This window comes from Thalassophryne amazonica, chromosome 5, assembly GCF_902500255.1.
Source record: "Thalassophryne amazonica chromosome 5, fThaAma1.1, whole genome shotgun sequence".
Lineage (NCBI taxonomy): Eukaryota > Metazoa > Chordata > Actinopteri > Batrachoidiformes > Batrachoididae > Thalassophryne > Thalassophryne amazonica.
In genome coordinates, this window is record NC_047107.1 from 52158789 (window position 1) to 52179569 (window position 20781).

The 20781-nt window shown below is 38.7% G+C and overlaps 1 protein-coding gene across 2 annotated transcripts in view; it reads right to left on the reverse strand.

Annotated features, from left to right (window-relative positions):
• pes (pescadillo) overlaps positions 1 to 20781 on the reverse strand; it is a 42422-nt gene that overhangs the window by 15184 nt on the left and 6457 nt on the right. For both annotated transcript variants that reach the window (XM_034170224.1, XM_034170225.1), the window contains exons 3-7: positions 15460 to 15613; positions 5627 to 5736; positions 5361 to 5532; positions 5169 to 5258; positions 341 to 457 (exon numbers count right to left, since the gene is read on the reverse strand). In XM_034170224.1, coding sequence (XP_034026115.1) covers positions 341 to 457; positions 5169 to 5258; positions 5361 to 5532; positions 5627 to 5736; positions 15460 to 15613 — 643 coding nt within the window. The remainder of the gene's footprint in view (positions 1 to 340; positions 458 to 5168; positions 5259 to 5360; positions 5533 to 5626; positions 5737 to 15459; positions 15614 to 20781) is intronic.

Sequence of the window (20781 nt, forward strand, 5' to 3'; positions counted from 1 at the left end):
AATACAGAGCAGCATTAGACCAAAAACATACCAAAACCCATGAATCACAGATGTGGGCAGGCATTAAGTTCACTATGAAACTGAAACTGGGAGACCTGTATTGGATATCATGTTACAACATATAAAACACACATGCTCTATTTCACAAGTCTCTAAATAAGGAAAAACTTGATGAAATCTGTTACACAATGACATTTCAAATACCCATGAGGACCTACACATTTTAGACATTTAAGATTTCACTCAAAAAATGAAATATAGCCATTCCACAATTAGCTTTATCCATTTTACCCTTTCCTAACTTGCTGTGCATAAATATGGAATTAAGGGTTCCACATACCTTTGGTGGGTAAACCAGGTTTAGGGAATGGTAGAGTCTGAAGTTGACAAAACCCAGAAGAGTGGTGTACAACTCTGTGAAAGTTGCCATGACTCTGTAGTCAACATCTGTTGGGTGCTGTAAAAAAAAGAAAAGAAAAAACAGAGTATAAAAGCTTTGTTCACATAAATTATAAATAGGGATGGGTATTGATACGATTTTACCAATATCGATACCATTATCGATTCCGCTTATTGATCCAATTCCCTTATCGATACCTCTTGTGAATTTTCTGTGTACTAAAAGTAGGCTTTATAGGTTTTCTATGTCAACAACATTTTATTGAGTCAAAGTAAAATATGAAATTGGTCACTGGATCCTTAAACTCTGGACATAATAAACGCTACATACTGGATCCTTGATCTATGGACATAAATAGAAATAAACAATCTGTAGTTTTTGTCAAAAGCATTTCCTTTCAGACATTATTGGCATGAATATCTTTCCATACATCTGAGCTGAGCTCTTGCAGCTGGCTGTGCTGCATGTCAGGATGTAATTCATAAAGAACGCAGGACATCTCATTTTGGGAGGAAGAAACATTTTAGTCGATTGTAGTTTATTGTCGGTATTACAGCGTTTGGAAAGAGGTGTCATTTTAATTAAAGCAGCAATTCGTTCTGAAGTTATTCATTCCAACCGGACCTGTCTCGCGCAGCGTTTGGAGCTGTGCCAACGGAACAGATGACATTTCTCTTTTCTTGACTGCAACAAGACAAGAGTCCCAGTTAGTGACTTTAATCCACACAAAAATGACTCAATTGACATTTTAATGGCTTTGAAAGGGGTTAAGAAGCAGACTTGCCACTTCTGAAGAGCACTGAATCAAATAACCAACGAGCTAATGGATCGAAGAATTGCTTCATTGGGTCACGCTTCAAAGCGGTGTTGCGTTGCAGAAGCGGTTGATCACAAGCCGCTGCAGGGTCTGCAATCAACGTAGAGAAATTATCATTTTCACGACAAACGCCCTCAAAAACAATGGCCGCTCTGAAGGACAGATAAGGGAATCTTCAAGCAAAAAGGCTATTGATATCGGTGGATCGAATCATTTCTTAACGATACCTGAAAAGAACCGGTTCTCGATACCCAACACCAATTACAAAACATGTTATACTTACAGTGATGAGGCAGTTAGAAACCATGAAGAATATTTTGTTTGGTTTTTAATTTGAGACATCCTAAGAATTTGGTAATTTCAGTTAGAGTGCACACACATGAAGTCATACCTCTGAGCCTACCTACACATTACACCAGCAAATTAATTAAATTTCAAAGTGACAGATAACGCACTGAGTTACAAAATGAAGTGTGCAGCTAAGAATGAACATTACCCATACACTATTTTGTAATCTATTTTTATTAATATAGTTTTTACCCGAAGCCATCAAATATGGTTCTATTACCGGCACAGTCTTCAAATTCACAGGGAACATTCTTGGGACACAGACCTTGAACAAGTTCAAAGATGGATTACCTTGACCTATTTTAAGAGGTAGTTTAAGAGGTTAAAATGTCACATTCTGTTTCAATATGTTCAGGGGGTTTTTGAGTAGAGGGGTGACAGCCAATCAGAGTGGAGCTGCGCCATGACGTCATTGGCAGGTCTAAAATCGCTTCATTTATGTGTTTATGTAACATTATGTAAAAGCTAGCGAGAAATAAACACTTCTAAAAGTGAACCTAATAACACCTCTGGAGCAAAATTGTAGATGTTAGCATGCACACTAACTTTTGCTAACTCAAATCTAACTTCCTATGGAGTTAAATTTGTCTCATTAATACCTGCAAATGTACAGAGGGTGATCTACAAATGAAGAGTTGAGATGCAAAACCCAGTATCTCCAAAACCATAAATTTTTAGTTGACGCCAACATGTACTTGGCTGTCAAGGAGACCATCAGTGTGCAAAATATGAAAGAATTTGAACAAACTGTTTTCATGTTATTGATGCACCCTATGCATTTCCGCATAGGTTTCCTTTAAGTCTCCATTTTTAACTGCATTTTTCTCCATTTGAAAAAAGGACTTACTGGGTTTTGCATCTGAACTCTTCAAATATTCCTTGATTTGCACAACTTCCGCTCTTGTCAAAAGCTCATGTATACATAGTGCAAGGCCTCATGAAGAGGCCGTTAAAACGTAAACATGGGTGCAAGCAATTGAAATTTTTTTGACTGAACATTTTCTGTAACTGGACAGCTGAGCGTCAAAAGCGTAAGCAAGGTTGGGTAGGATTACTTTCAAAGAATACATGTCGATTACATGTATGTATGTACATACATTTGGATTACTTGTAATCTGATTACTTTTGGATTACATTTCAAAGTAATCCTATCCAATCCTGAGTGTAAGGTCCCCTTGGGGGTCCGGGGCCATGCCCCCTTGGAGATTTTGAAAAAAACGTGCAATCTGGTGCATCCTGAGAGCACTTTGGTCAGTTTTTCTTGGTTTCACAGTGGTATCTGACTCTTATACTGGAATAAAATATGGCTCAAGTCTTAATTTCATTAAAATTTATTTTCTATCTTGTATGTATTGTCGTAACAAGTTTCCAGATGGACTGACTAATTTTAATTCTGCTTTCATTCTACATTTATCAAATTCTAAGTGTTTTATAAAACAAATCAATAATTACACAATTTCTACTTTCAGTAAATAATATACTTGTCAATGAAAAGTCTTTTGCCACTATAAGTAATTTAAAACTGATGCAACAGTTAAAAAATTAAATAATAAAAGACCATCACAAGATCAAGACCACATATTAATTCCAAATTCCACCACCAGACCAACTGCATTTTAAATAAAGTGTTGTGAAATACTATCACCAGAAATGCAGCCCTTCAAATGCCACCAGTTTTAATATAAATAATAAAAATCACAACCAATGAACACCTTTATGGTATTTAGCACAGTGCTTTTATTTGACCTCAAAATATTTTATTTTACATTGGTCATTTTTTAATTGATTAAAGAGTAAAAACTGAATAGATCAATTGTAAGGCCTAAAAGAAGTTTCTGTCAAAAGTAATATAGCCCTAAAGTCAAGTGAGAGGGGGAAGTGTTGACTTTTTAAGTACATGAAAGACACTGGACTCATCGATAGGATTTAGTAATGATATACTGGACTGATGCAGCAGGTGGCAGCAGTGCACTGCCATTAAGCACTATAGAAGAAGAGAGGGTTAAGTTTGATGTTATTACCGGGACACACGTTTTGAGAGGAGCGCATTTCATGTCAAAATAAAGCTATAAAGTGTAAAAACAGAAGGAAAACAATTGTAAGGCCTGAAAGAAGTTTCTGTTGGAAGTATTTTGACAATAAGGTCAAGTGAGAGGGGGAAGTGTTGGCTTTTTAAATACTTGAAAGACACAGGACTCAATGAAAGGATTTAGGACTGCTATAACGGCCTGATACAGTAGGTGGCAGCAGTTGAACAGTAAGGATGCCGGCTGACATTAAACAGCATAGCGGAAGAGAGGGGTGACTTTGATTTACTCATAGGGACACCGGATTTGACAGGAGCGCGTTTCATGGTGAAATAAAGCCATAATTATATATATATATATATATATATATATATATATATATATATATATATAGAGAGAGAGAGAGAGAGAGAGAGAGAGAGAGAGAGAGAGAGAGAGAGAGAGAGAGAGAGAGAGAGAGAGAGAGAGAGAGAGAGAGAGAGAGAGAGAGAGAGAGATTTTAATCTATAAAACTATAGATTTTTTGATAGAAATCTGTATACAAATGGAGTTTTTGCTTATATGGGTAAATAATTATTTTTGCTTGACTGATTGATAGAGGGGCTTTATTGAACATGTACAAATTGTATGTGAGACAATGGGATCTTAATAATTAAACTGCAAATTATAAAAACACAATGCTCATATGGCCAAAGGTATTTTAGCATTGCATTATATTTATTTGTGTCATTTTTAATTTCCCTTTAAACAGTTAATTGTTTGAGAAACAATGGATGTGGAAATTTTTCACTGATTTTGATTTGATCAGGGGCGCTGACAGCCACAGCTGGGGAGGGATCAGTAGTGAATAGTGTAAATGAAGAACACACTTCATTTGCTTTTTCACCACGACAACGGCGTAGTAGAGCTGTACCAGTTTCCGCCACAATTGGGAGATCTGCACAAAGATTCTGACAGCAATATTAATGAGTGGGAAGAGTCTTAACACAGCAAACACTCATTCAGAAATGATACTGACTAGTGAGGCAGTGAATCGATGAATGACACATGATCAATGCGAATCACTTCCAAACATGAACTTCTGTTGTGAACTGGAAAACTTCAAAGTAACCTTCATAGGACATGTGAAAATCCCACCACTGTTGGTTGTGAGAGGTATCACTGCCTGTTTGGCACTGCTGATCACATCATCTAAATATGAAAGATTGTGATTTTTTTTTAGCAAAGTTTCACTGAAGGTAAAGAAAGTAGTAATACATTTCTGACACTGGACATTTTCACAAGCTACTTTAGTTTTAAAAAGATGACTGTCAACAAACACCATAGGAACCAAACTGATTCCAGAAATGAGCCAAGAGGGTGCACATTTTCTTTGTAACCACCAACTCCACCAGGTGATTTCATTGATGAAGTCATCCCATCTAATGAAGTGATGTTAATCAGTGAAATCCCCTGCTGGAGTTGTTGGTTACAACGTGAACCAGCACCATCTTCGCCCTTTATAGAATCAATTTGATGCCTATGGCTTAGATGAAGAATAATCACTATGGAATGTATTTCATCACTTAGCACTTACATCATGGGAGAACTGAAATGGCACCAGCCATGTAATGAGCTGCCCCATCACCTCAGCTTGATAATATATTCCCTTGATAGAGATGAAAACCTACGAGGAACAAACAAATTAACTCAGAATGTATCAACAAACCAGAACACCCCATTTTTATTTCTATGTCAAAGATTTTTGCTGTGTAGTGCATACTGTCACCTTTCTGAGAGCACGGGACATGATCACATAGTTCATCCACTCCACTGTGAGGCGTCTACACAGCTGAATAGTCTGGACGTGGCATTTACCCGTTCGGGCAAAGGTAGAGAAGAGAAAGCACATGCAGAGGGCATCATCGATATCACGAAGGGCATCAATGAAGGTAGGGTATCTGCCGCAAAATGGAACAACTGATGTAAAACAACTCTGTACAATTGGCAAAAAAAATACTCACTCATTTAATATTGGAACAACATAAATATCACCTCTCTTTGATGATGTGGTCTAATTTGTACACTGGCTTGTTCTCCCTCAGTCTCTCCACTGCTGAATATTCAGATTTTGCATAAGCCTTCTTAAGTTTGCGTACAAATATCTATTACAAGAAAATAGAAAAATTAGAATACCATACACAGTTTATTAGGTTTTGTCTCTAAAAGGAATATTTTTTTATACACACACACACACATATATATATATATATATATATATATCAAATCAATTTTATTTATATAGCGCCAAATCACAACAACAGTTGCCCCAAGGCGCTTTATATTGCAAGGCAAAAGCCATACAATAATCACAGAAAAACCCCAACGGTCAAAACGACCCCCTATGAGCAAGCACTTGGTGACAGTGGGAAGGAAAAACTCCCTTTTAACAGGAAGAAACCTCCAGCAGAACCAGGCTCAGGGAGGGGCAGTCTTCTGCTGGGACTGGTTGGGGCTGAGGGGAGAGAATCAGGAAAAAGACAAAAGAAAAAAGAAGATCTGTATATACACACACACACACATATATACATATACATATACATATATACATATATATACATATACATATATACATATACATATATATATACATATACATATACATATATACATATACATATATACACACACACACACACACATACATATATACCATACCATACCCTTTATTTATATAGCACATTTCACAAAAATAGTTTCCAAAGTGCTGTACAAAAAAACAAACAAACAAACAAACAAAAAAAAAACACACAGAGGACCACACACTCACGCGGTGTTAAAAGCCAAAGCATAAAAATGGATCTTTAGACGAGACTTAAAACACTCTACAGTGGTGGCTGTTCGAATGTTAAGGGGCAAATCATTCCACAGCTGAGGGCCCACAACAGAAAAAGCCCTGTCTCCCCTAGTTTTAAGTCTCATCACAGGCAACACAAGCTGGAGCTGGCCCTTGGACCGCAAAGCACGGGGAGGCTGATAAATTCAGATGAGGTCCGAAATATACGTCGGGGCCAGTCCATTCAAAGCTTTAAAAACAAACAATAAAATCTTAAAATCAACTCTAAAACGAACTGGAAGCCAGTGCAGAGACGCCAAAACCGGAGTGATGTGCTCTCGCTTTCTGCTACCAGTTAAGAGACGCGCAGCAGAATTTTGGTCCAACTGTAAGCAAGAAAGTTCATTTTGGCTGATGCCGATAAAAAGTGCATTACAGTAGTTTAAACGAGAGGAGACAAAAGCGTGCATGACTTGTTCGAAAACATTAAAGAATAAAAAAGGTTTAACTTTAGATAAAAGACTCAAATGATAAAATCCAGATTTGACAACAGCGTTAACCTGCTTGTCAAATTTAAAATCTTTGTCAATAATGACGCCGAGGTTGGTGACAGACTGTTTCACGTACTGTTTAAGAGGGCCCAAGTCCAAGAGGGGGTCAATATTTTCAAATAAAATGACCTCTGTTTTGTCCTCATTTAGACTTAAAAAGTTGTGGGCCAACCAAGCCTTTACGTCACTCAAACAATTCAAAAGAGGCGCCAAGGGGTAGAAGCAAGTTTTTTGAGTGGCAGGTAAATCTAGCAGTCATCTGCGTAAAAATGATACTGTAAGAATTGATTTTTAAGGATTTGACTCAGTGGGAGAAGGCAGAGGGCAAAAAGAACAGGCGCTAGGATTGACCCCTGCAGTACTCCACAATTTAGAGATGCAGAGGAAGAGGTGAAATCCCCCAATTTGACAGAGCAGCTCCTCCCACTGAGATAAGACCTGAACCACTCCAGGGCGGTCCCCCTAACCCCCACACAGTTTTCCAAACGATTTAAAAGAGTTGTGTGGTCGACTGTGTCAAACACAGCTGACAAGTCTAAAAGGACTAAAACGGCAGAATCACCAGAATCAGTCACTAAAAACAGGCAAACAGCTCGACATAGCCATTTGCACGCTAGCCCGGTGCCAAATTGCCCATTGCAATTCATCAAATGACGGCCCGCTCGGGCCACTACAAAAATATGCAAAATTCTATTTATTTTACCATATTTTGCAATTTCATCAAACTTCAACGAGTTTGCCATGTTTGTTTTAGTCTTCTTCTTCTTCTTCTTTTGGTCTCGCACCACGGTCCACATCTCGCATCTCGGGTTGGGTATCGTTAAGAAATGATTCGATCCACCGATATCAAGTCTTTTTGCTTAACAATTCCCTTATCGGTCCTTCAGAGCGGCGGTTGTTTTTGAGGGTCTTTGTCGGGAAAATAATAATTTCTCTACGTTGATTGCAGCCCTTGCAGCGGGTCTGTAATCAACTGCTTCTGCAGAGCAACTGCACTTTGAAGCGTAAACCAACGAATCAATGGTTCGATCCGCTGGGTCGTTGGACTTTCTTAATTTTTCCTTGCTAAAACCCTAAAGAGCATATGCCTGTGAGTAATATATAACCTTTTATGTTATGTTTATGTGTTGTCATTTCAGCACGTTTGTGTGCATGTGTTTTCTGTATAATAATTAATGGCTCAATGCTTGTTTTCATAAAAAAGTCAAATGTATTAAAAATTGTAATTTTTTATTTATATATTATTAATAATAACAATAGCAACAACAACAGCAATAATAGTAATAACTCTTCAGAAGTGGCAAGTCCGCTTCTTAACTCTTCTCAAAGCCATTAAAATATGTCAAGCGTGACTGAGTCACTTTTGTGCAGATTAAAGTCACTAAGTGGGATCTTGTCTTGTGGCAGTGAAGAAACAAGAATCGTCCTCCATTCCATTGGCACAGCTCCAAATGCTGCACAGCTCTCTGCTGAGACACAGTCCGGCCAGAATTAATAACTTCAAAACGAATTGCCACTTTAAAGGAACCCCGACTATAACATCAAATTTGTGAAAAAATTGAAACACTGACATCTGCTATTATAAAATATAGTTAGAAGTGCGTAAACAAGTCTTGAATGATATAAAATAGCGTTTATTTATCATGTATTTAAATACAACGCGGCCGCCATGTTTTTGCCTGCGCAATGCATTCTGGGGTTGATGATGTGGAAAGGTTTCTGAAATCTTTCATGCAAGCGAAAACAGTGTTAAAGCTAGTTCTTCTACCGAGATAAAATGCCACACTGCACAGCTTTTGGATGCAATTTTCAGTCTAAGGGCAACAAAGAAAGCGAGGTAAGCCTTCATTGCTTTCCGAAAGAAAGAAAGTTAAGGAAAAAGTGGGAGGATGCTTGTGGAGGAGTGCAGTTGCCGAAAGACCCGCGGCTGTGCTCACGTCACTTCAACGCGGATGCATTTGATGCTTTTCATCGACCTCAGCTAATGAGGGAGCTTGTTGGTGTTTCTGGATACAAACGTCTTAAACCAGATGCAGTGCCCGTCATATTTCCCCACAAGAAGAAAAATCGTCCACGAGTAACTAGTGAAAATAGGACTAAAACACGCGAAGCAGCAGACGCTCTCTTTCTCCGTCGGCATCGGCAAGCAGCCCCCACACAGACACCACCTACAATGGCTAACTCTTGCTTGATCAGAGCGCTGATCTTCATTTCTGACAGTATTTTCAAAGTTCTCTTCCTCACACTGCAGATCACACTCTGGTTCAAACTGAAAAGGGTGAACAGAGGAGCTCATGGTTGCTAATCGCCGCTAGTTGTAATGTAAACACGGAAGCTCTGCCCCCGTTTTGACGTCACTACCCAGAATGCATTGCGTTACAAACAACAATGGCGACCTACGTAGAAATAAAGTTTCTTAAAATGTCATAAAACTTGACATTATTTTTGCACATTTTGTCCCATAGTTATGTTACTAATATCACAAGTCATATAAAATAAACATGTACGAGGTCTGTGAGAAAAGTAACGGACCTTATTATTTTTTTCAAAAACTATATGGATTTGAATCACGTGTGATTACATCAGACATGCTTGAACCCTCGTGGGCATGCGAGAGTTTTTTCACGCCTGTCGGTTACGTCATTCGCCTGTGGGCAGTCTTTGAGTGAGGAGTGGCCCACCCTCTCGTCGATTTTTTCATTGTTTAGGAATGGCTCAGAGACTGCTGCTTTGTTTGATCAAAATTTTTTCAAAACCTGTAAGGCACAACTGAGTGGACACCATTCGATAAATTCAGCTGGTTTTCGGTGAAAATTTTAACGGCTGATGAGAGATTTTGGAGTTTTACTGTCACCGTAAGGACGGCCCACGGCGCCTGACGGCGATCTGCGCTCCGAGGTGGCGTCGTCTCGCTGTTTCAAGCTGAAAACCTCCTAATTTCAGGCTCTGTGGACCCAAGACGTGGTGAGATAACAGAGAACTTTCAGAAGAATTCGGGATCAGGAGTTTATCCAGACATTCCACTGTTAAAGGAGATTTTGTAATGAAAGAACGGGCGGGCAGATTCGCATGTCGGGCCGGATCCGACCGCGGGGGGTCGCCACAGGAAAAACACCTCCGTTGGAAACCTTAATGGACAAGCTGGAACATGCCCAGCTGTTAAACAATTTCTCAGATACTCACTTGTTGAAAGCCATCAAAAGCCGCCTGAATTTTACAAATGGTTTTCAACACGGAGGTGTTTTTCATGTCGCGGCGCAGACGGATTTGCAACGTCGTCACGGATCCAACTCGGCAAATTCGTCCGTACGTTCTTTCATTACAAAATCTCCTTTAACAGTAGAATGTCCGGGAAAATTCCTGATGCCGGCTTCTTCTGAAACTTCTCTATTCTCTGACGACGTCCTGGGTGAACAGAGCTTTAAATAAGGATGTTTTCAGCTCGAAACAGCCAGACGGACGCCACCTCCGACCGCGCCGATCCGCTTTGTTGGCTGTGCTTAAAGCGAAAGAAATTACACAATCTCTCATCAGCCGTTAAACTTTACACCGAAAACCAGCTGAATTTCTCGAATAGTGTCCACACGGATATCCCTCACCAGTCCTGAAAAAATTTGATAAAGCAACGCGCACCGTCTCCCTGCAGCGTCTCAGACAAAGAGATTCCGACGTGAGGGGGAGTCCACACCTCACTCAAAGCCTGTCCACAGGCGAATGACTTCACCGACAGGCATTACAAAACTCACGCATGTGCACGAGGGTTCAAGCTTGTCTGACGTAAAAACATATGAATCAAATCCATTTATTTTTTGAAAAAAATAAAAAGGACCGCTTTTTTTAATCACAGGCCTCGTATTTATAGTCGGGGTTCCTTTTAAATAAAATAACACCTCTTTCCGAACGCTGTAATACAGAAAATAAACTACAATCGACTAAAACAGTTTTTTCTACCCAAAATGAGATGTCCTGTATTCTTCATGAATTAAACTGATACTGACGTGAAGTACAGCCAGCTGCAACAGCTCAGCTCAGAGGTATGGAAAGACATTCATGCCAATAATGTCTGAAAGGAAATGCTTTTGACAAAAACTACAGATTTTGTTTACTTCTGTTTATATTCAGAGATCAAGAAGCCATCATGTAGAGTTTATTTAGGTCCAGAGTTTAAGGATCCATTCACCTATTTCATATTTATTTACTTTAAGACTCAATAAAATGTTGTTGACATAGAAAACCTTTAAAGCCTACTTTTAGTACACAGAAAATTCACAAGCGGTATTGATAAGGAATCGATAATGTTATTTATATCGATAAAATTTTATCAATACCCATCCCTAACCATGCTCCATGCTCCCGCAGAATCTCGCGCATATTGAAATGTATGTTGTCGATGCGTGGAGCGTGGGTTTGTCCGTTTCCGTCACCAATCTTCGGCAATGTTTATTAGCATCTTTAAATGCGCGGGAAGCTGCAAGAAACGAAGACAAACAAGAAGCAAATCTAACAGAATGCTTTGAAATTCGAATTGAAATGTTTAAACTACAACCACCCAAACCTGGATAACAACCAGGAAAGAGTTTTGCTAAAGGAATTGGCCAGAAGCGGAAGCTTAGTGATGATGAGTTAAGGGAGAGAGACAGGCTATATGAAAGAAACAAGAGGAAGAGAGGTTTTGTCCCAGACCTGGCCACAGAAATGGCCGTGGCATGGTCATGACCAAGAGAAGAATGAGGTTTTCTGCCAAATCTGCAGGGCCTATCCGTCGTATGCTGACAAGTAAGTGAAGTATATGCTTGGTCCTGGAAGACCCTGGCTGTCTTGAAGCTAGTTTAAAAGTCTAACCAGCTTGCCTTTGTAGAAACCCCACAGTGACATTAGCAAAGGGGCCAAGCATATTTTTTCAATTTTTAGATCTATAACGCCAATCCAGACAAGGCATACTTTTTAGTTTTGATATGGACCTACATCTGTATTTTACATTTCTGACTGTGAGTTAGCCAATCCTGAGGGTTGCTTAAAACTGCCCTCTAAATTTTATGGGAGTCACTTTATTTTTTTACACCTGAGAATGCCCTCTGATAAATTCTATTTTTTAACTTTATGATCCATAGACTATTTTATGTTTTTTTCTGGATTGGTTAATATTATATAGGGGGAGGTGATGGTCTAGTGGTTAAGGTGTTGGGCTTGAGACCAGAAGATCCTCGGTTCAAATCCCAGCCTGACTGGAAAAATCACTAAGGGCGATTGGACAAGGGCTTTAATCCCCTATTGCTCCCGTTGTGTAGTGAGTACCTTGTATGGCAGCACCCTGACATCGGGGTGAATGTGAGGCATTATTGTAAAGCACTTTGAACGTCTGATGCAGATGGAAAAGCACTATATAAATGCAGTCCATTTATATAGGCAGTTTTATTTGCAGGATTTTTATTTTCAGGATTTATTTTCAGGATCTCGTGCGCAAAACCATAGGCCAGTGCTCCCACACTGTGGGCCGCTAACTTCTAAATTCTACTGGCCTCAATCCTGTTCCTGTTGTTCATGGACGGGATTTCAGGACACAGTCCAGTCCCTGACTGTGTCCAGTTTAATGACCTCAGAGCTACATCTTTGCTTTGTGCGGATGATGTGGTTCTGTTAGCTTCATCAGGCAGTGACCTCCAATGTGTAATGAGCAGATTTGAGGCAGAATGCTAAGTGACTACAATTTCAGTACCTCCAAATCTGAGACTATGGTCCTCTGTTGTAAAAGGGTGGATTGACCCCTGACTTGGTGGGATCGAATGAACCACAGAGCGACACATGCAGCCTGGATGATGGAGCAGGCCGACTCAATCCAAGATTCCACACTTTTGGATATATACAAACACCCAGTTTGCCCAACAGTGTGCCCAACAGAGCTTAGTTCTGCAGCTTAGTCTGAGGAGAGAATAATTTAAAAATAAAATGTTACTGCACTGCTAAAGTTTTGCTCAGCTAACGTTAGCTTAACCTTTTAGCACAGTTGAGCAGAGTGAACGCTTTAATTTGTAAATGGTTCAGACTATTTTATTTTTACCAAATAAAGCTACAGATTTTTTGTTACTTCTGAGACCACAAAAAGCTCAACTTTAAATAACTTGACAGTTATTTAAGAGAGTTACAACGTTGGGTGTTTCTTTATATTTTAAGAAATAATTTTTATTTGTAATACAATCAGGAACATTTGCTGTGCAGGCAACTTAAATTCAGACACAGTTCTAAAACTTCCAGTGATGAGCTTAAGTCCAGTTTGAAGAAAACATCTCTGCTTTTCAAAATGGGACAAAAGTGTCTTCAAAAACTCCACCAGAGGTTGAAGCTGCAGAAGAGACCTCCTTCTGGTTAAATGTCCCTAGAGTCCAGCAAACCAACACCTGCTTCTACACTTCTAAATAAAACAAAGGCTCTTTAAACAGTAACTATTTTATTATTTTTTTAAAAAAGCTGTTTCATTTTATATTTTAACAATAAATTAATGGATCATTAAAAATTTCCATGAAATCAAAGTGCAGTCAAAAGACATTTGCACAGTCCTGCCCCTATTGTGCACAATTTTAATACATATACAATCACAAGTCAAATTCATATTTTAGAAATTACTCTGTCCTGATTGCAACATTAAAGGCAATCACATATTCTGATGTAATTACAAGTTGAAATGACTCAATTAAAAATATGATTCATCATGAAGTTTATGTCACATAATTTACAGTCACAATGCAGCCATTGTTAAATCATCTCCTGTTGCATTTATAAGAAACATTTGTATTTATTTACAGTGTCTTTTTCTGGTTGAAATGAGATATGAATAATCTACCAGATTTAACAATGTACACATTTCTATGCCATTTGTCTAAAAATAAATGTCCAAGGTTCATTATGTTAAACAAGAAATCATCTCATCTGAAATAATAGGTAAGTTATGGTTTTAACTTACAGATGAAGAATCTTTTTTTTTTTTTTTTACTATTGTAATTACAAGTGTGATAAACTGTTTTTCTACAATAATCAGAAATTAATTTTGTCGTTAAAAAAACATTTGCAAGGGTTTCTTCAGAAAACTGCTGTGTATAAATGAGCAGTTCTGTGACATGTTTCTGCCACTGATCTGTATACAACAGTATTTTATACAGATCAGTGGTTTCTGCATTGCAGTCTTTCGTGTTTTGGCCTGATGCCTCGTTTCTATTCACAAAGTGAAGCTACATCAGCGTACAGCAGAGAAAGTTGGATTGGGTTGAACTCTGACCGCGGCAACCTGACGACAAGCGGCAATGCACGCTCCTGACAGAAGAGATGCATCAAAAACCGAGCTATAGCGGCGCTTCTGTCGCGTCAAAAATGCGGCTCGTGTTATTGAAAATAATGCTTTTTTGACCGATTCACAACAGTTCCGGTGTGAAAGGCCCATTAGGGGATCACCCACGTACACCCTAACAGCTATCTATCTATGTAGCTATCTAGATAGATACTTTATTAATCCAGAAGGAAAATGTGCAGCAGTATGTCACTCCCATTCACACAGGTAAAAGTTAACACGCTAAAAGTCCATATAAAAAGTAGCAATAAATAATAAAACACAATAAATCAAAGTGGAAAGCGTTAAGGCACTTAAAACTATGCTCGGGACATTTCCAGCTCACTTCTCCTGCTCCTGCCTGAAGTGGCTGCATTATACAGCCTGATGGTGCAAGAGACAAAAGAGCTCTTCAGTCTCTCAGTAGAGCACCTCAGTGAGAGGAATCTGGAGCTCACTGAGCTTCTCTGGTGAGAGAAGACAGTGTTGGACAGGATCAACCGGATCTTGGAGAGCATTCTTTGCTCCACCACTTTCTCCTCAGAGTCCAGACACAGTGGAGAAGGTGTGCTAAATATGAATGAAATTGTTCAGCCGGTTCGTGAGATACCGCACCAACACCCGAAAACGGCCAGACATCCCCCTGTATTTCATAAAGGGGAGATGAAAAATGTGTCCTAAGGCATGTACATCAAAACCAGTTATTGCCCCAAATACACTCATTTACTAATCAAGTCTGACATCAAAACAAAACTGATCAAAGTATGATTTACGTAGATTTTTAAAATTTGACACATTATGGGTGCTGTAATTAATTACTCTAAATTAATGCATTATTGTGACAACCATACACACACACACACACAGTCTATTCAAATGTACACTGTGCAAGAAGATGGGCAAAAAAATGCACTAATTTATAACACCAAACATACACATAGAGAACCATTCACACTGGAAGATATCTGGAGTAGCCATGCATAAATGGAGAAAACAATCTTCACACAGAAAAACACTAGAGCAAATTCAAACCCACAACCTTCTTACTTTGATACGAAAGTGTCAACTATTACAAAATAAAACCATGGTTATAAAAATTCCAGCCAATCAAATGAAATCTGATTTTAACTATGTACATGCTTTAACTTTGACTTTTTGAATAATCCAAATATGAAAGCAATACCTTGTAGTCTCTGAACTTCCGAACAATTGGTTCATGCAGAAGAAATCTGATGTCTTTGACAAGATAGAAAGTCCTAGGTGCTGTGGAGCCCTTATTTACTTTCTTCTTGTGTTTAGGCTCGTGAGGATAGATGCCTTTCAGGATGCATAGCCGCCTGAAAATGAGAGAATGTCAGATCTTTTTTCTTTCATATTTCTAATGTTGAGTGATACTGTATGTCCCATCACTCAATACAAGACTCTTCTCAAAAACCCATTTGACACAGGTGTTTAAGTTATGGTAATGAAGGCAGCTCTGTACACTATGAGTTTAGAGAGATAAACAGGTATGGAAACTGATCACTGTAGACTAAGACCCGTTTTAAGGTAACACAGGTATGAAAATGAAAGTAGTGAAAAACAAAAAAGATGAAAACCCAAATTATCGAGAGGGGTCTTGAATTCTCGAAGCTCTGAAATGCAATCTGGGGCTATTCCAGACAATAAACTGCAGTGAGTGCAGCACCCATTTTGTGAGGAAAAAAAAAAAAAAAAACTTATTCAAAGTCATTCCTCTAGTAGTATTTTGCCCTTACTAAGACTAGAAAATCAGTTGGAAACCACACATGAAATATATACAAACTAAATTATCAAGAAGCATTTCAGGTTTATGTTGGTATTCTGTTCAGGTGCGTGCTGAATAAACTTATTCATTCATTCATTCATTAAACAAAGCAAAACATATTCTGGATCACAAATCACTCCACATCCTATACTGTTCCATTGTCTTACCGGATTTCAATTACTGTGTAGAGATCTGGGGCATTAACTACAACCCCTGGCAAAAATTATGGAATCACCGACCTCGGAGGATGTTCATTTAGTTGTTTAATTTTGTAGAAAAAAAGCAGATCACAGACATGACACAAAACTAAAGTCATTTCAAATGGCACCTTTCTGGCTTTAAGAAACACTATAAGAAATCAGGAAAAATAATTGTGGCAGTCAGTAACGGTTACTTTTTTAGACCAAGCAGAGTGAAGAAAATATGGACTCACTCAATTCTGAGGAATAAATTATGGAATCACCCTGTAAATTTTCATCCCCAAAACTAACACCTGCATCAAATCAGATCTGCTCGTTAGTCTGCATCTAAAAAGGAGTGATCACACCTTGGAGAGCTGTTGCACCAAGTGGACTGACATGAATCATGGCTCCAACATGAGAGATGTCAATTGAAACAAAGGAGAGGATTATCAAACTCTTAAAAGAGGGTAAATCATCACGCAATGTTGCAAAAGATGTTGGTTGTTCACAGTCAGCTGTGTCTAAACTCTGGACCAAATACAAACAACATGGGAAGGTTATTAAAGGCAAACATACTGGTAGACCAAGGAAGACATCAAAGTGTCAAGACAGAAAACTTAAAGCAATATGTCTCAAAAATCGAAAATGCACAACAAAACAATTGAGGAATGAATGGGAGGAAACTGGAGGAAACGTTTGTGACCGAACTGTAAGAAACCACCTAAAGGAAATGGGATTTACATACAGAAAAGCTGAACGAAAGCCATCATTAACACCTAAACAGGAAAAATCAAGGTTACAATGGGCTAAGGAAAAGCAATCGTGGACTGTGGATGACTGGATAAAAGTCATATTCAGTGATGAATCTCGAATCTGCATTGGGCAAGGTGATGATGCTGGAACTTTTGTTTGGTGCCGTTCCAATGAGATTTATAAAGATGACTGCCTGAAGAGAACATGTAAATTTCCACAGTCATTGATGATATGGGGCTGCATGTCAGGTAAAGGCAATGGGGAGATGGCTGTCATTACATCATCAATAAATGCACAAGTTTACGTTGATATTTTGGACACTTTTCTTATCCCATCAATTGAAAGGATGTTTGGGGATGATGAAATCATTTTTCAAGATGATAATGCATCTTGCCATAGAGCAAAAACTGTGAAAACACATAGGGTCAATGTCATGGCCTGCAAATAGTCCGGATCTTAACCCAATTGAAAATCTTTGGTGGAAGTTGAAGAAAATGGTCCATGACAAGGCTCCAACCTGCAAAGCTGATCTGGCAACAGCAATCAGAGAAAGTTGGAGCCAGATTGATGAAGAGTACTGTTTGTCACTCATTAAGTCCATGCCTCAGAGACTGCAAGCTGTTATAAAAGCCAGAGGTGGTGCAACAAAATACTAGTGATGTGTTGGAGCGTTCTTTTGTTTTTCATGATTCCATAATTTTTTCCTCAGAATTGAGTGATTCCATATTTTTTCCCTCTGCTTGGTCTAAAAAAGTAACCGTTACTGACTGCCACAATTTTTTTTCCTGATGTCTTAAAGCCAGAAAGTTGCCATTTGAAATGACTTTAGTTTTGTGTCATGTCTGTGATCTGCTTTTTTTCTACAAAATTAAACAACTGAATGAACATCCTCCGAGGCCGGTGATTCCATAATTTTTGCCAGGGGTTGTATTTGAGTTCAATAAAAGCACTAACTATTCTTCAAAAAAACGGCAATACGGGTCCTTCATAATGTCAGCTATCAAGACCATATTCACTCCCTCTTCTTAAAGTGAAAAATATTAAAATTAAAAGACATAGTAAAATTCCATACAGCACAGATCCTGTACAAAGCAAAAAATACCCTTTTACCAAAGATCATACAGAAATTGTTCAGGAATCAAAAGGAGAGATATTAATTAAGAGGGAAAACAAGTTTAAAATTAATCAAATCTGTACAAACAAGAAAGGATTCTGCATTTCATTTTGTGGGGTGAGAGTATGGAACAGTGTGGATGAGGAGTTAAAGCAGCATCCAAACATTCAACATATAAAGAAGGTGCTTAAGACCTTCTATGACTCTGTTGTGGCCTCTGCTCTCCTCTATGCTGTCGTCTGTTGGGCCCCGGGCACCACAGAGCGGTAAAGAAAGAGACTGAACAAGCTATTCAGGAAGTCCAGCTCTGTCCTCTGGACTCTCTGGAGGAAGTGGCTGAGAGGAGGGTGTTAACGAAGTTCAAATCCATCATGGACAACACCTCTGCAACTCCTCTCCCTCTGCACCGGACTGTAGTGGAGCTGAGCAGCTCCTTCAGTGACAGACTGAGGCACCCTCAGTGCAAGAAGGAACGATACCGCAGGTCGTTCCTCCCTGCTGCTGTCAGACTGTACAATAACCACATGCAATAATATGTCCGCAAATCATGTGCAATATTATTAATATGTCCACAAATCATGTGCAATAACAACTCATTTACAAATCTCTGCACTAATGTCACCTTATCAATCAATCAATCAATCAATCAATTTTTTTATATAGCGCCAAATCACAACAAACAGTTGCCCCAAGGCGCTTTATATTGTAAGGCAAGGCCATACAATAATTATGTAAAACCCCAACGGTCAAAACGACCCCCTGTGAGCAAGCACTTGGCTACAGTGGGAAGGAAAAACTCCCTTTTAACAGGAAGAAACCTCCAGCAGAACCAGGCTCAGGGAGGGGCAGTCTTCTGCTGGGACTGGTTGGGGCTGAGGGAGAAAACCAGGAAAAAGACATGCTATGGAGGGGAGCAGAGATCGATCACTAATGATTAAATGCAGAGTGGTGCATACAGAGCAAAAAGAAAAAGAAACAGTGCATCATGGGAACCCCCCAGCAGTCTACGTCTATAGCAGCATAACTAAGGGATGGTTCAGGGTCACCTGATCCAGCCCTAACTATAAGCTTTAGCAAAAAGGAAAGTTTTAAGCCTAATCTTAAAAGTAGAGAGGGTGTCTGTCTCCCTGATCTGAATTGGGAGCTGGTTCCACAGGAGAGGAGCCTGAAAGCTGAAGGCTCTGCCTCCCATTCTACTCTTACAAACCCTAGGAACTACAAGTAAGCCTACAGTCTGAGAGCGAAGCGCTCTATTGGGGTGATATGGTACTACGAGGTCCCTAAGATAAGATGGGACCTGATTATTCAAAACCTTATAAGTAAGAAGAAGAATTTTAAATTCTATTCTAGAATTAACAGGAAGCCAATGAAGAGAGGCCAATATGGGTGAGATATGCTCTCTCCTTCTAGTCCCCGTCAGTACTCTAGCTGCAGCATTTTGAATTAACTGAAGGCTTTTTAGGGAACTTTTAGGACAACCTGATAATAATGAATTACAATAGTCCAGCCTAGAGGAAATAAATGCATGAATTAGTTTTTCAGCATCACTCTGAGACAAGACCTTTCTGATTTTAGAGATATTGCGTAAATGCAAAAAAGCAGTCCTACATATTTGTTTAATATGCGCTTTGAATGACATATCCTGATCAAAAATGACTCCAAGATTTCTCACAGTATTACTAGAGGTCAGGGTAATGCCATCCAGAGTAAGGATCTGGTTAGACACCATGTTTCTAAGATTTGTGGGGCCAAGTACAATAACTTCAGTTTTATCTGAGTTTAAAAGCAGGAAATTAGAGGTCATCCATGTCTTTATGTCTGTAAGACAATCCTGCAGTTTAGCTAATTGGTGTGTGTCCTCTGGCTTCATGGATAGATAAAGCTGGGTATCATCTGCGTAACAATGAAAATTTAAGCAATACCGTCTAATAATACTACCTAAGGGAAGCATGTATAAAGTGAATAAAATTGGTCCTAGCACAGAACCTTGTGGAACTCCATAATTAACTTTAGTCTGTGAAGAAGATTCCCCATTTACATGAACAAATTGTAATCTATTAGACAAATATGATTCAAACCACCGCAGCGCAGTGCCTTTAATACCTATGGCATGCTCTCACCTTATCACATCTAAATTCCACTTCACATATTGTACATAAGATGCTCCTATTTTTTTCAATTCCAGTCATGTTTATATATATATATATATATATATATATATATATATATATATATATTCTATTTCTACCTCATTTTCTTATTTTATTGTATTGCTACAAGTATTATTATTATTGCTTATGCTTGCACACGCTGATTGATGAACATTTTCCTCTACTCGCACCCATCTTGTGTGTTTTTCTTAAGAGCTGACATAACATGAGATCATTAAAGTCTTATCTTTCACAGGATACAGGGATGCGGTGGGGGTGTGAGAGTCACTAGGCGTTTACAGGAAACCATTATTATTTATTTCTATATTTATCTTATCTTTTCTATCTATCTTTTGTCTTTTTTAAAACTGTATTGTAGCATGATTATTGTTACTGTTGTTGCAGCTATTATTATCATGATTGTTGACAGTAGCACTTTTTAGGAAGCAGGGAAGGGGTGGTATTCATAACAACATTTATTGTGTGATAAAACTGTACAAATAGTACATAAAAGCACACA